This window comes from Hemiscyllium ocellatum, chromosome 4, assembly GCF_020745735.1.
Source record: "Hemiscyllium ocellatum isolate sHemOce1 chromosome 4, sHemOce1.pat.X.cur, whole genome shotgun sequence".
Lineage (NCBI taxonomy): Eukaryota > Metazoa > Chordata > Chondrichthyes > Orectolobiformes > Hemiscylliidae > Hemiscyllium > Hemiscyllium ocellatum.
In genome coordinates this window covers 66439124-66454488 of record NC_083404.1, presented here as the reverse complement: position 1 = coordinate 66454488, position 15365 = coordinate 66439124, and the positions used below count along the sequence as shown (strand labels likewise).

The 15365-nt window shown below is 48.9% G+C and overlaps 1 protein-coding gene across 1 annotated transcript in view; it reads left to right on the top strand.

The window, feature by feature from the left end:
* LOC132815404 (cytochrome b5) overlaps positions 1-9700 on the top strand; it is a 49825-nt gene extending 40125 nt beyond the window's left edge. Inside the window, exons 3-5 of the mRNA XM_060824303.1 lie at positions 493-522; positions 8055-8089; positions 9526-9700. Of these exons, the coding sequence (XP_060680286.1) occupies positions 493-522; positions 8055-8089; positions 9526-9607 (147 nt within the window). The 3' untranslated portion in view covers positions 9608-9700. The remainder of the gene's footprint in view (positions 1-492; positions 523-8054; positions 8090-9525) is intronic.
* The last annotated feature ends 5665 nt before the right edge of the window (positions 9701-15365 follow it).

Sequence of the window (15365 nt, the reverse complement as noted above, 5' to 3'; positions counted from 1 at the left end):
CCATTTGTAATATGATATATATGTTACCAGAACTAGAGTCTTGTAACATTGAGTATAGTAATATTGAGTACAGTCAGTTCTGACTGTATAGTTGTAATATTGAGCACAGTCAGCTCTGACATAGTTCCATTCTTGTGTGGTCACACATTGTAAGGAAATTGTGCTATAGCCGCACCATCTAAACTAATGGACCGGAATTGCGCTATAGTCAATGCAGGTAGGAAAGTTCGCGTCCTACAACTAACGGTCTAAATTCTTCAATCAAATTAAAACAAATTTGCATTGAAGAAACATCTATTATAGCAAAACTGACGATATGAAAATGGCAATTCTGAGAAAATAATGGAAAATGGAGAGGGAGGTCGAGGTCCCAGATGATCAGATTAAAACCATGGTTCAATAAATAACTTTATAAAGTGAAATCATTCAGAGTTTGACTATTGAATTACCAAAATGAATTTTTGATAATGTATTTTATTTATTTTATTGCAGGATGATAGAGGAGTTTTTGTGAAGCCACCGGTAAGTTTTTGTTAGAATAAAAGCTTTTACTTTTCCTTGTATGGTACAGGAGTTCACTGATTCACCCAGCATTTAATGGCTATCCCTAGTTGTCTTTGAAGTTGATGGATGAACAACCCTCTTGAATTGCTGTGGTCCTTGGAGTGTAATGATTCCCATCGTGTCATTAGGAAAGAAGTTTAAGGATTTTGACCCAGTGACACTGAAGGAATGATGGAATATTTCCAAGTTAGGGTGGTTTGACTTGGAGGAGAACTTGAGGGTGGTGTTCCCATGTATTTTCTGCCCTTGTCCTTCTAGCTGGAAGTGGTAATGGATTTCGAAGATGTTGTCAAAGGTGCCTTGATGAGTTACTCCAGTATCTTCTTAACATTGTACAAACTGCTCCTACTGCATAACCGCTGAATAGGTGTATGGTTGAGAATCTGGCAGCGATTAAATGGACTGCTTTTTCTGGATAATGTCAAGCTTCTTGAAAATTATTGGATCTGCACCCATCCAGGCAAGTGGTTAGCACTGCTGCCTCACAGCTCCAGGAACCCAGGTTCAATTCCAGCCTTGTGTGACCGTCTGTGTGGAATTTGCACATTCTCCCCGTGTCTGCGTGGGTTTCCTCCCACCATCCAAAGATGTGTAGGTCAGGTGAATTGGTCTTGCTAAATTGCCAATAGTGTTAGGTGTATTAGTCAGAGGGAAATGGGTGTGGGTGGGTTGGTGTGGGCCTGTTGGGCCAAATGGCCTGTTTCCACACTGTAGGGAATCAAATGGGGACTATTCCATCATTACCCCAACTTAGGGATGGCACGGTGGCTCAGTCATTAGCGCTGCTGTCTCATAATGCCAGGGACCCAGGTTCAATTCCAACCTCTGGTGACTGTGTGGACTTTGTACATTCTTCCCTGTGTCTGCATGGGTTTCCTCTGGGTGCTCCAGTTTCTACGCACTGTCCAAACATGTGCAGGTTGGGTGAGTTGGCCATGCTAAATTGCTATATTGCCCAGGGATCTTCAGGATAGGTGAATTAGCCATGGTAAATATGAGCTTACAGGATTAAAATAGGGGTTTAAGTCTGGATGGGAAGCCGTTTAAAGGGTCGGTGTGAACTGAATGGGCTGAATGCCATTCCCACACTCTCGGGATTTTATGATCCATGACTTGTGCCATGGACACAGTGGGCAGGAAATAGGAAATTAGGAGGTAAGTTGCTTGCTGCAGAATTGCCAGCCTCTGACTTGCTCTTAGGCCACATCAGTTCAGTTTCTGGTAAATGGTAACTCCCAGGTTTGTAATATTAGGGAATTCAGTAGTGATGATGTCAAGCAGCTCTTGATGGTGATTGCCGACAGGTGTGCTGTGAATATTACTGTTAAAATTACTGTTAAAATATTGATCTTTTGCGAGCAGTTGACAGATTTAAGGGATCTTGTCCCAAGGTAGTTTGCATTCCTTGTCCTGAGATATAGAGTCATGCAGCATAGAAACAGGCCCCTCCACCCAGCAAGACACCACTTACCAACAAACATTAAACTGTGCTAAACTGTATATTCAAGATTGTTATTTACTTGCTCACATTAACCAAGATGTGGAACTGAGGTAATGACCAAGCACTTCACGAGTACAATCTCTCCTTCTCTTCAATGCCATGTCTTGAAGGAGGACAGTGCTGCACTGGAAGGTTGGAACTGAGGTGAAGTGGGGAGAGGGGAAACGAGGGAACTGGTGAAGTCCACATTGATGCCCTGGGGTTGAAGTGTTCTGTGGTGGAAGATGAGGCGATTTTCGTCCGAGCATCAGGTGGTGAGAGAGCGGCGGTGGAGGAAGCCCAGGACCTGCATGTCCTCAGTAGAGTGGAAGGAGGAGTTGAAATGTTGGGGCACGGGCGGTGGAGTTGATTGGTGCAGGTGTCCCAGAGATGTTCCTTGAAGCGCTCTGCAAGGAGGCGTCCAGTCTCCCCAATGTAGAGGAGACTGCATCGGGAGCAGTGGATACAATAAATGACATTGGTGGATGTGCAGGTAAAACTTTGGATGTGGAAGGCTCCTTTGGGGCCTTGGATGGTGGTGAGGAAGGAGGTGTGGGCGCAGGTTTTGCAATTCCTGCGGTGGCAGGGGAGGGTGCCAGATGGGAGGGTGGGTTGTTGGGGGGTGTGGACCTGACCAGGTAGTCACGGAGAGAATGGCCTTTGCGGAAAGGGGTGGGGAGGGAAATATATCCCTGGTGGTGGGGTCCATTTGGAGGTGGCAGAAATGTTGGTGGATGATATGGTTAATGCGAAGATTGTTAGGGTGAAAGTGAGGACCGGGGGGGTTCTGTCCTTGTTACGATTAGAGGGGTGGGGTTTGAGGGCAGAGGGGTGGATGTGGATGAGATGCATTGGAGGGCATCTTCAACCATGTGAGCAGGAAAATTGTGATCTCTAAAGAAGGAGGTCATCTGATGTGTTCTGTGGTGGACCCTGGTCCTCCTTGGGAGCAGATATGGCGGAGGTGGAGGAGTTGGGAATATAGGATGGCATTTTTGCAGGAGGTGGGGTGGGAAGAGGTGTAATCCAGGTAGCTGTGGGAGTCGGTGAGTTTGTTTAAAAAAAAATGTCAGTGTCAAGTCGATCATCATTAATGGAGATGGAGAGGTCTAGGAAGGGGAGGGATGTGTCAGTGATGGTCCAGGTGAATTTAAGGTCGGGGTGGAATGTTTTGGTGAAGTTAATGAACTGCTAAACCTCCTCGTGGGAGCTGGAGATGGTACCGATGCAGTCATCACTGTAGCAGAGGAAGAGGTGGGGAGTGGTGCCAGTGTAATTACGAAAGATGGACTGTTCTACATAGCCGACAAAGAGACAGGCATAGCTGGGGCCCTTTAGTCTGGAGGAAGTGGGAGGATTCAAATGAGAAATTAAGGGGGAGGACCAGTTCAGCCAAACAAATGAGAGTGTCAGTGGAAGGGTACTGTTAGGGATGTCTGGAGAGGAAGAAAGGGAGGGCTTGGAGGCCCTGGTCATAGTGGATAGAGGCGTAGAGGGATTGGATGTCCCTGGTGAAGATGAGGCGTTGGGGGTCGGGGAAACGGAAGCCTTGGAGGAGGTGGAGGGCGTGGGTGGTGTCTCGAATGTATGTGGGGAGTTCCTGGACTGGGGGGGGGAATAGGACCATGTCGAGGTAGGAGATGAGTTCAGTGGGGCAGGAGCATGCTAAGACAATAGGTCGGCCGGGGTGGTCAGGCTTGTGGATCTTGGGAAGGAGGTAGAATCGGGCGGTGCAGGGTTCCCGGACTATGAGGTTGGAAGCTGTGGGTGGGAGATCTCCTCCTGAGGTGATGAGGTTCTGCATGGTCTGGGAAATGATGGTTTGGTGATGGGGGTGGGGTCATGGTCGAGGGGGCGGTAGGAGGAGGTGTCTTAGAGTTGGCGTCTGGCTTCAGCAGTGTAGAGGTCAGTGTGCCAAACCACCACTGCCCCCCCTTTATCTGCTGGCTTGATGGTGAGGTTGCGATTGGAGTGGAGGGCTGCGCATTATGAGAGTGAGAGGTTGGAGTGGGGGAGGGGTTTAGACAGTTTGAGACTGTTAATGTCTCAGCGGCAGTTGGAAATGAAAAGGTCAAGGGTGGGTAATAGGCCAGCGCAGGGTGTCCAGGTGGATGGAGTGTGTTGGAGGCGAGTGAAGGGGTCTTCAGAAGGTGGGCGGGAGTCCTCATTGTAAAAGTAAGGAGGCGGAGGCAGCAGAAGAAGTGTTCAACATCACGGCGTGTATTAAATTCATTGTGTGGATGGAAGGGGATAAAGGTAAGGCCTTTTGCTGTGGGCTGATTATTCATCCTCAGTGAGGGGGAGGTCAGGGGAATGGGGAAAACTCAGCAGGGCTGGGAGCTAGGGCCTGGTGTGGAGCTGGGAGTGGGGGCGGAGCCTGTAATTGGAGTGGGTGTGGTGGTGGGGGCAATTGGGGTGGAGTCATGAGCAGGGGTGGTGTTCCCCTCAGGGTTCTTGTGGAGGGGGGGGGTGTGGTGTCCGCAGAATGCAGGTGAGTCGTGTTGGTGGGGGCGGAAGTGGTGGTGAACACAGCAGTAGAGCGGACAGAAGTCACTGAACGTGTGATGTCAGCGATGATGTGTGGGGCGGAAGTGATGTCATGTGTGGTGCATGAGGAATCGTGAGGGGCAGAAATGCCTGTGGAAATGGCCATGATTGCAACAGAAGTGATATCATCAATCACTGTGGGGATGGTAGCTGTACCAACCACATGGCTAATGGCGTCCGAGCAGTTGCAGAGGCCGGGTGAATCTTCTGGAATGTTTGAGGAGCGCTGGTTATGGGGCTGGATGTGTGAAAGTTTGTTGTACTTACAGTTTTTGATTTTTGAGATGGTGTTGAAATACTGTTTGTTGAGAGTATTAATTCTTCTTAGAATATAGTACAGAGTGGGTCCTTTACAGTTCTGGGAGTGTGTGGCCCTCAGCTGAGGCAGGGCTGACTGTAGAGAGGTTAGGTGCCTGCGCGCTGATGTGAGTGTGGTGTAGAGGATCTGGAAGGAGAACTGATTCTGATGGTTTTGAATCTGTAGTCTGTACTGGTTGTCCTGTTCGGTTCTGAACTGTGCTGGGTTGAATGTAGTCCGGAGTCCATCTAGTTTGGAATTAGCTTTAGAATGTAGATGGCATCTCCATGTGAACTTCCTGACCACTTCAAGATGTTGAAGTGATTTAGGACTGAAGTCTTTCAGCAGGACGCTACAGGAGGCTAAGAATCCTGAGGATCATGGGGAGGATAATCACTAGCTTTCCACTTCATGGTCAACTAATTGAGGCTGAAAGTGGCTTATGCTTTTATGGATCAGGAGATACATGCCTAACAGTCAGCAGCTTTGTCCTTCCAGTCAGTGTTTGTGTCTTAAGAAAGGTCAGAAGTTGGTCTAGTTTGAAATTAGATCTAGAATGTAGATGGCATCTCCATATGAGCTGTTGGGTCAGTTGGGCAGAATAATCTCGCTCTACTGTTAATTCTGCATGTACTAGTCAGCCTAGTTCCCAAAATGATTTTCTTTTAAAAGGAGTTTGTATTGAATAGGTTAGATTCCCTACAGTGTGGAAACAGGCCTTTCAGCCCAACAAGTCCACACCGACCCTGCGAAAAGTAACCCACCCAAACCTCTTTTCTCTCTGACTAATTCACCTAACATTATGGGCAATTTAGCATGGCCAATTCACCTAACCTGCACATCTTTGGATTGTTGGAGGAAACCAGAGCACCCCCATGCAGACACTGGGAGAATGTGCAAACTCCACATAGACAGTCGCCAGAGGTTGGAATCGAACCTGGTGCTGTGAGGCAGCAGTGCTAACCACTGAGCCACTGTGTTGCCCATATCCAAAGCACTCCCTACTCTTAAATGCAATTTATGTCCTCCCACTCCCCCACCCCCCCAAAAAAACAAACCCAAAAATTTCAACAACAGAAACAGGTGTCCAAGATGACTAAGAAGGCATATGGCATGCTGCCTTCATTGGCTGGGACATAGAGTACAAGTGTTGGCAAGCCGTGTTGCAGTTATTTAAAACCATTATTAGGACACATGTGAAGTATTGTGTGAAGATTTCGTTGCCACACTATCAGAAGGACATAGATGCTTTGGAAAGTGTGCAGAGAAGATTCACCAGGATGTTGCCTGATCTTGAGGGCATTAGCTATGAGGAAAGGTTAAAAAGACTAGGATTGTTTTCACTGGAAAAATGGTGGCTCACAGGAGACCTAATTAGAGGTCAACAAAATTATAAGAAGCATAGTTGGGGTGGATAGTCAGAGGGTTTTTCTGAGGGTTGACATTTCAATTGCAGAGGAGCACAGATTCCAGGTGAGAGGGGGAAAGTTTAAAGGAGATGTATGAGGAATAGAGTAGTAGGAACCTGGAATGCACTGTCAGAAGAGGTGGTGAAAGCAGGCATGTTGGCGACTTTCAAGAGGCATTTGGATGGTCAGGGAGGTAAAATAGGGATATGGACTGAATAAGGGCAGAAGGTTTGTGTTTTAGTTTATTTAGGGCATGATAGTTGGCACCAACCAGGAGGGTTGTTCCTGTGCTATACTTCTCTTTTGTTCTTTGGTTAAATCTATCACATCTGGTTTGGTTGCAGTTTACACAATAGCATACAAAAGGACAAAATACCCTCTGTTTTGGAAATCGGAATTAAAAATTGAAATGCTAGAAATAGCCAGCAGGTCAGACAGCATCTGCGGAGAAAGAAGGAGTTAATTGTTCAGGTCTGCAATCTTTATTATCAACATTGGGAATATGTGTGAGATGCAACAGATTTGAATAAGTGACATAGGAGAGGCTGGGAAGAATAATAAAAGGGAAAGATGATGTGGGCGGCACAGTGACTCAGTGGTTAGCACTGCTGCCTCACAGTGCCAGAGACCTGGGTTCAATTCCTGCCTCAGGCAACTATCTGTGTGGAGTTTGTACATTCTCCCTGTGTCTGCATGAGTTTCCTCCGGGTGCTCCGGTTCCCTCCCACAGTCAAAAAATGTGCAGGTTAGGTGAATTGGCCATGCTAAATTGCCCGTAGTGTTAGGTGAAGGGGAATGGGTCTGGATGGGTTACTGTTTGGAGGGTGTGGACTTGTTGTGCCAAAGGGCCTGTTTCCACGCTAAGTAATCATGATATTCTAAAGTTTCAAAAAAAAAGTTCAAGAAAGATTCAATAATGAAAATTTTGCGAAGAATGACCAAAAAGAGTGGCAATTACAGGCAATTTGGTAGGTTGCCTCTGTCTTCCTTTGCAACAGGCGTCAACTCTCTGAAATGATCAGGAAATTCATGGATATGCCATCAATATTACAAATCTAAGTCCAACTTAGACCAACTTTGGATCTGTCTTAAAATCTAACTGCGAGGAAGAAGCTGCTGACTGCTAACATCTGCTGATAACATAAAAGAAAAAGCCACTTTGAGCCTCGGTTACTTGACTATGAAGTGGAACTAGGAAGGAGAAGTTAGCTGGCAGAAGCATAGGAAGGAGGAAGAAAAGCATATGGGTCCAAAATTGGGCTTCTCTGTCATCAGAAAATTCATTTAGTCTGACAGGTGTCATTCTTTGTTCCAAGGAATCTTGTTCCTGTTTGTTATCTTGCAATAAGCTACATTTTGTTTAAGGCGAGTCTTCTCTCATTAGACCACAAAGTAGTTTTTCCCTTTTTAAGCAGATGATGGCAATAATCGTCTGTCACTAGGTTAGAATTCTGGGATTTCCTTCTTAAGGACATTGTGGGTTTACATTCAGCAAATGGACTGCAGCTGTTCAAGAAGGCAGCTCACTACAGCATCTGCTGGGCAATAAATACTGTCCCAGCCCGCTACTTCCCCACGCTGTTAAGAATTTTCTTTTTAAATTCGTGTATTCCCAAATACATGAGGAGCATTTATTTGGAGAAAAACATTATGCAGCTGACAACTTCCTCCATGTTGGCTTTTTCTGTTTGCAAGTGAAATCTTACTGAGTGAGACCATTTATGCTCCTGCTTTAACATCTTGGTCTTTATTACAGGAGCCAAATGTTGTCTTAGTGGAGTCTGAACAAAGGTATGATATTATTAATAATTATCTTTTTTAATGAAGTCAATGACATATTCTTATAAAACATCTGGATTTCAAATATTGAACCAAGTTTGATTAGATTAAATTCCCTACAGTATAGAAACAGGCCCTTCCGCCCAACAAGTCCACACCGACCCTCTGAAAAGTAACCCACACAGACCCATTTCCCAAGCCTATATTTACCCGTGACTAATTGTACCTAACATTATGGGCAATGTAGCATGGCCAATTCACCTGACCTGCACTTCTTTGGATTGTGGGAGGAATCCGGAGCACCCAGAGGAAACCCATGCAGACATGGGAAAAATGTGTAAACTGCACACAGGCAGTCACACAAGGCGTGAATCAAACCCAAGTTCCTGGCTGTGAGGCAGCAGTGCTAACCACTGAGCTACTGTGCTGCCCCAAAATTGAACCAAAATTAAAAATCACACAACACCAGGTTATAGTCCAACAGGTACTCCACAATCACCTGATGAAGGAGCAGCGCTCTGAAAGTTGGTGCTTCCAAATAAACCTGTTGGACGATAACCTGGTGTTGTGTGATTTTTAACTTTGTACGCCCCAGTCCAACACCAGTATCTCCAAATCATCAACTAAAATTGTTTGCCAATGGCCAACAGAATGCATTCCAATCTCATAGACTTTCATGAATGAAAATTAATAAGTTTCCTTGGTTAAATAAGATAGAAACTGATATCTTTGTATAATTCAACATTTTTTTGCTCAGTTCTGTTTGAATTCTAGCAATTTTAAACAAATTTTTTATTTGTTTTTGTACTGTATGTTTATGGTAAACAATGAGGCAGTATTGTTTATTGTTTTCACAGCACTGTCTCTACAAAAGCATTCCCATTACTGCCTTCTCTTCCCTGCCTAGTTCTGCCTCACTTGCTTTTTTTCTAAATAGTTGAGCCCAGTTCACCCAACATGGATTCTGGAAATATACCTGAGGAAGAAGAGGTGTGATTTCCTCTGTCACTTGTACCAATATTGAAAATGTATTTTTTTTTAACATATACACATTCAGTAGCACTTGCTTGTCAACGTGAAGATGCATTTTAAATGGCTGTTTCTGCTTAATGTGAAAGTGAAGATAAATATCCATAACCAAGTGTTTGGAAGTTAGTAAATCTAAGTGATCCTTCTGCTATATAGGAGCAAATTACTGCAGATGGTGGAATCTGTACTGAAAACAAAAATGCTGTATATCAGTGGGTCAGGCAGCATCCATGGACGGAAAGTAAGCTAAGATTTCAAGTCTCGATGACGTTTCATCACAGCTGATGAAGAGTCATCGAAATTCAAAATATTAGCTTGCTTTCTCTCCATGGATGCTGCCGGACCCATTGTGATTTACAGCATTTTTTGATTCTGTCACTACCATGCCTTTTGATTCTGTGGTTGTTCTTTCCTTGCAGTTGGTGGTCCAATTGGATAATCCCAGCAGCAGCTGGCTTGACTGTGGCTCTCCTATACCGCTATTTTGCAATGGATCATTGAACACTCTGTGGAAGAGATGATGGAACAATTTCATGTCAATTTCAACCAATTGCAAATTAATTATAATAGAAAATAAATATGACAATTATGTTACTTGCATTGAAGAGACTTTGGGTAGGAATTCTCATCCCTTGGTGTAAAATAAGTGCAAAGCATACCAATTGACCTGTGAGGTTTCCTTTGCCTAAACTACACAGAATAAATCTATGGGAAATAATTTGTAGGTGCCCCAACACATGTTAAAGAACCATTTGAGAAATTGTGAGTAATTACCTGGCTATTGCTGGTATTTAAAGAATTGAAAAAAATGCTTATCTGTAGTGTAAACATTGTCCCCTCTGCCACCACCTCACTTCCAGGGACACAGCACTAATCATCTTACACCATCTTCTCACTATCTGTTGCCTAGTCCAATATTGCTCCTGAAACTTACTTGAGGATCACTGCTGATGACCCAAACTTAATAGAGCTGTTTTTGGACATAAAACAAATGCTGCTACCTCTTCCTGAAGGTATAGGAAAATTCTGATTGGTTTGGATCTGGGCATGAAATTTTTAATTGAATGGGCTTTGGGGTCCTGCTGATTTATAGATGAGTTGGACTAGAAATGTATTCATTTTTGGTGTTGAGTTGTACAGCTTGACCTGAGGTGGTGGAATATCAGCAGTATCTTTGTCATAGATAATGCCCAGATTCATTTTCATGCTTTTCATCTCTTCATAATGTCAAAACAATCCTTTGCATCTGGTTTGCGCATTACACCTCAAGTGTACTTTGTCCTCTTTGATACAACTGCGATGTTAGTATTTCAGGAAATTGAAACATAACATGATGGCTGAGTCTTGAACTTCCCAAGAAATACTACCACAACTCAGCATGATCTATTAAGGAATGGGTCAAAATTTCGACCATTTTTCCAGGATCCTTTTGCCTTTGGCAGCTGCGTTGAATTGGTCAACTCTGCATGTTGTGTGGGCTGTTCTATCACTAGCAAAAAATGCCACAAGGCATCAAAATCTCCCCGAAATTGGGGTAATTCGTGTAACTTGGCTTCCAACCTTTGTAGGAGTGATCGACATTCCCAGGCTCAGCTGAGGTAAGTTCCCCAGCAATGGAGACTGTCTGATGCCACTTGCACCCACCTCTAAGTCCACAAGCTCACGGCTGAGATAAATGGCTAAATATGTCAGGAAAAAATGCAAATCGTCTGTTTTTTGGGCCTGAAATACTCAATATGAAGGAATTGCTTTTTCCTGTTAGTCATAAATATTTAATGTTTTACTCTTGCAAGTGAACTGTGGTGCAGGTGGGTTAGGACACTGGCTATACATGTATGTTACCAGCAATAGTGCTTGTGTTTCTGTACAATTTGGAAAATATTTTTTCTCAAAATGCCAAGTATCCATCTGATGCTAAGAGAATCGGCAGGTTTCTCAATTGATTTCCCACCACTATTTAACTGAGCAAAGTGGCTCAGGTGCAACAATAATTTCCATCCAAATCTCATAAAATCATTGTTCCACCAGCAAGTTTCTTTGTGGGTTGCAAAGATTTTTCATGTGACTGACTATGCATTTTGTATAATATGCAAAAAGAAGCCATTTTAAATGAGGTAATACAATGTACATGATTTCTCAGTTATGCAAATACATATAGAAAAATGGTACAAAGCTCTTCTACTTGCCTTTTATTGCCCAAAATTAAATCTAATTTTTTTGCATACAATAATTCAAACTGTGTTTCCTCCCTTTGCCACATTGTTAAGACCTTGCAAATTCATTCACCATAGGTATCCTCCAATACATTCCCAATGTAAATGTTGCTTATGTTAGGAGTTGATGATAAATTTTGATATTTAACTGTGGAGTGGAGCAATGTAAAGCTGACAGCATGGTTCACTTCCCACACAGGCTGAGGTACCATGAAGGGCTTCTTCTCAAACTCTCGCCTTGCCTGAAGTGTGGTGGCCCTCAGGTTAAATAACCATCTATCCTCTCTTGCGTGTCACTCTCTCTTGCGCGTCTCTCTCTCGTGCGCGCTCTCACTCTCGGTCCGCTCTCCCTCCCTTGTGCGCACGCCCTCGCTTTCGTGCGCGCTCTCGCGCTCTCTCTCGGGGGCGCGCACGCCCTCCCACTCTCTCGTGCACGAGCCCTCGCTCTCGTGCGCTTTCGCTCTCCCTCATGCGACGCTCTCTCTCCTGGGGGGCGCACGGTCCCGCTCTCTCTTGTGGGCACGTCCACCCACTCTCTCTCTCGTGCGCGCGCCCTCCCGCTAGCTCTCGTGCCCGCGTGCGCTACCTCTCCCTCTCGTGCGCGCCCCCTCTCCGTCTCGTGGGCGCCGCTCCCTCTCCGTCTCGTGGGCGCGCCCCCCCCTCTCCTTCTCGTGGGCGTGTGCACCCCCTCTCTCTCATGGCTCGCTCGCTCGCTCTCGCGGGCGCGCGTGCTCTCTCGCTCTTGTGCACGCTTCGTGCTCTGTCGCTCTCGTGCACGCTTCGCGCTCTCTCTCGCTCTCGTGCGCGCTTCTCGCTCTCTCGTGCGCGCGCCCTCTCCCTCTCGTGGGCTCTCTCTCTCTCCCCCTTTTTTTTTCTCTCTGTCTCTCGTTGGCTCTCTCTCTCTCTCTCGCTCCCGTGGGCGCTCTCTCTCTTGCTCCCATGGGCGCCCTCTCTCTCTCTCTCTCTCTCTCTCGCTGTCGTGGGCGCGCGCTCTCTCGCTCTCGTGGGCACACGCTCTCTCTCTATCGCTCTCGTGGACGTGCGCGCTCTATCGCTCTCGTGGGCGCGAGCTCTCTCTTTCTCTTGTATGCGCGTGCTCTCTCGCTCTCGCTCTCCTCGAGCTCGTGCTCTCTCTCTCGTGCACATGTCGCGCTCTCTCTCTCGCTCTCGTGGGCGCGCTCTCTCTCGCTCTCGTGGGCGCGCGCTGTCTCTCTATCGCTCTCGTGGACGTGCGCTCTCTATCGCTCTCGTGGGCGCGAGCTCTCTCTCTCTCGCTTTCGTGGACACGCGCTCTCTCTCACTCTCGTGAGCGCGCACTCTCTCTCGCTCTCGTGTGCGCGCTTTCTCTCTCTCTCTCTCTCGCTCTCGTGGGTGCGCGCTCACTCTCTCTCGCTCTCGTGGGCACGCGCTCTCTCTAGCTCTCATCCGTGCGCATTCTCTCGCTCTCGTGCATGCGTCACGCTGTCTCTCATGCACGCGTCGTGCTCTCTCTAGCTCTAGTACGCGCATGCTCTCTTGCTCTCATGGGCGCGCGCTCTCGTGCACATGTCGCGCTCTCTCTCGTGCATGCTTTGCACTCTCTTGGGCGCGCGCTCTCGCTCTTGTGCATGCGTCGCGCTCTCCCTCTCTCGTGCATGCGTCGTGCTTTCTTTCTCTTTCTCTTGCTCTCGTGGGCGCGCGCTCTCTCTTGCTCTCGTGGGCGCACGCTCTCCTTGAGCTCGTGTTCTCTTTCTCGTGCATGCGTCGTGCTCTCTCTCATGCGCGCGATCTCTCTCTCTCTCTCGTGTGCGCTCACTCTCTCTATTATGCGTGCCTACGCACGCGCTCTCTCTCTCGTGTGCACGCTCTCTCTCGTGCGCGCACGCGCACACTCTCTCTCGTTCTCGCTGTCTTGATCTCGTTCTCGTGCGCGCTGTCTCTCTCGTGCGTACGCGCTCTCTCTCTCCTGCACGTGCCCTCACTCTCCTGTGCGAGTGCCCTCTCTATCGTGTGCGCGCCCTCTCAATCTCGTTCTCATGCACGCGCACTCTCGTTCTCGCTTTCTTGATCTGTTCTCGTGCACGGGGTCTCGCACTCTCCTGTGCGAGCGCCCTCTCTCTCCTGTGCGCACGATCCGCTCTCTCGTGTGTGCAACCTTTCAATCCCGTTCTCACGCGCACGTACTCTCTCTCGTTCTTGCTATCTTGATCTTGTTCTCGTTATCTTGATCTCTCTCTCTTGTGCGCGCGCTCTCTCTTGTGCGCGCTCTCTCTTGTGCGCGCTCTCTCTCTCTGCGCGCTCTCTCTCTCTCTTGTGCGCGCTCTCTCTCTTGTGCGCGCTCTCTCTCGTGTGCGCGCTCTCACCCTTGCCCTCTCTCTCTCTCGTGTGCGCGCCTCCTCTCTCTCTCGTGTGCGTCCTCTCTCTCTCGTGTGCGCCCTCTCTCTCTCGTGTGCGCCCTCTCTCTCTCGTGTGCGCCCCCTCTCTCTCGTGTGCACGCCCTCTCTCTCGTGAGCGCGCCCTCTCTCTCATGAGCGCGCCCTCTCTCTCGTGCGCGCGCTCTCTCTCTCGTGCGTGAGCTCTCATCCTCGCCCTCTCTCTCTCGTGCGTGCGCTCTCTCTCTCTCGTGCGCGTGCCCTCTCTCTCTCGTGCGCGTGCTTTCTCTCTCATGCATGAGCTGTCACCCTCGCGCTCTCTCTCTCGTGCGCGGCCCTCTCTCTCCCTCTCGTGCGCGGCCCTCTCTCTCCCTCTCGTGCGCGCGCCCTCTCTCTCCCTCTCGTGCGCGCGCCCTCTCTCTCTCTCGTGCGCGCGCCCTCTCTCTCTCTCTCTCTCGTGCGCGCGCCCTCTCTCTCTCTCGTGCGCGCGCCCTCTCTCTCTCTCTCGTGCGCGCGCCCCCTCTCTCTCTCTCGTGCGCGCGCCCCCTCTCTCTCTCTCGTGCGCGCGCCCTCTCTCTCTCTCTTCGTGCGTGCGCCCTCTCTCTCTCGCTCGTGCGCGCACTCTCTCTCTCTCATGCGCGCGCTCTCACCCTCGCCCTCTCTCTCTCTCTGTGCACGCTCTCTCTCTCATGCGCTCTCTCTCTCTCTCTCATGTGCGCGCGCTGTCACCCTTGCCCTCTCTCTCTCTCGTTTGCGTGCCCTCTCTCTCTCTCTTTCTCGTGCGCGCTCTCTCTGTGCACGCTCTCTCTCTCGTGCGCTCTCTCTCCCATGTGCGCGCGCTGTCACCCTTGCCCTTTCTCTCTCGTGTGCGCTCTCTCTCTCTCGTGTGCACACCCTCTCTCTCTCTCTCTCTCTCGTGTGCGCACCCTCTCTCTCTCGTGTGCGCGTTCTCTCGTGTGCGCGGTCTCACCCTCGCCCTCTCTCTCTCTCTCGTGCGCATGCCCCCTCTCTCGTGCGCGCGCCCGATCTCTCGTGCGCTCTCTCTCTCTTGCGCGCGGTCTCATCCTCGCCCTCTCTCTCGTGCGGGCGCCCCCCCTCGTGCACACACCCCTCTCTCGTGCGCGCGCTCTCTCTCTATCTCTCTCGTGCGCGCGCCCTCTCACTCGTGTGCGCGCCCTCTCTCTTGTGCGCGCGCTCTCACCCTCGCCCTCTCTCTCTCTCTGTCTTTCTCGTGTGCGCTCTCTCTGTGCACGCTCTCTCTCTCATGCACTCTCTCTCTCTCATGTGCGCGCGCTGTCACCCTTGCCCTCTCTCTCTCTCGTTTGCGTGCCCTCTCTCTCTCTCTTTCTCGTGCGCGCTCTCTCTGTGCACGCTCTCTCTCTCGTGCGCTCTCTCTCACATGTGCGCGCGCTGTCACCCTTGCCCTTTCTCTCTCGTGTGCGCTCTCTCTCTCTCTCGTGTGCGCACCCTCTCTCTCTCTCTCTCTCGTGTGCGCACCCTCTCTCTCTCGTGTGCGCATTCTCTCGTGTGCGCGGTCTCACCCTCGCCCTCTCTCTCGTGCGGGCGCCCCCCCCTCGTGCACGCACCCCTCTCTTGTGCGCGCGCCCTCTCTCTATCTCTCTCGTGCGCGCGCCCTCTCACTCGTGTGCGCGCCCTCTCTCTTGTGCGCGCGTTCTCACCCTCGCCCTCTCTCTC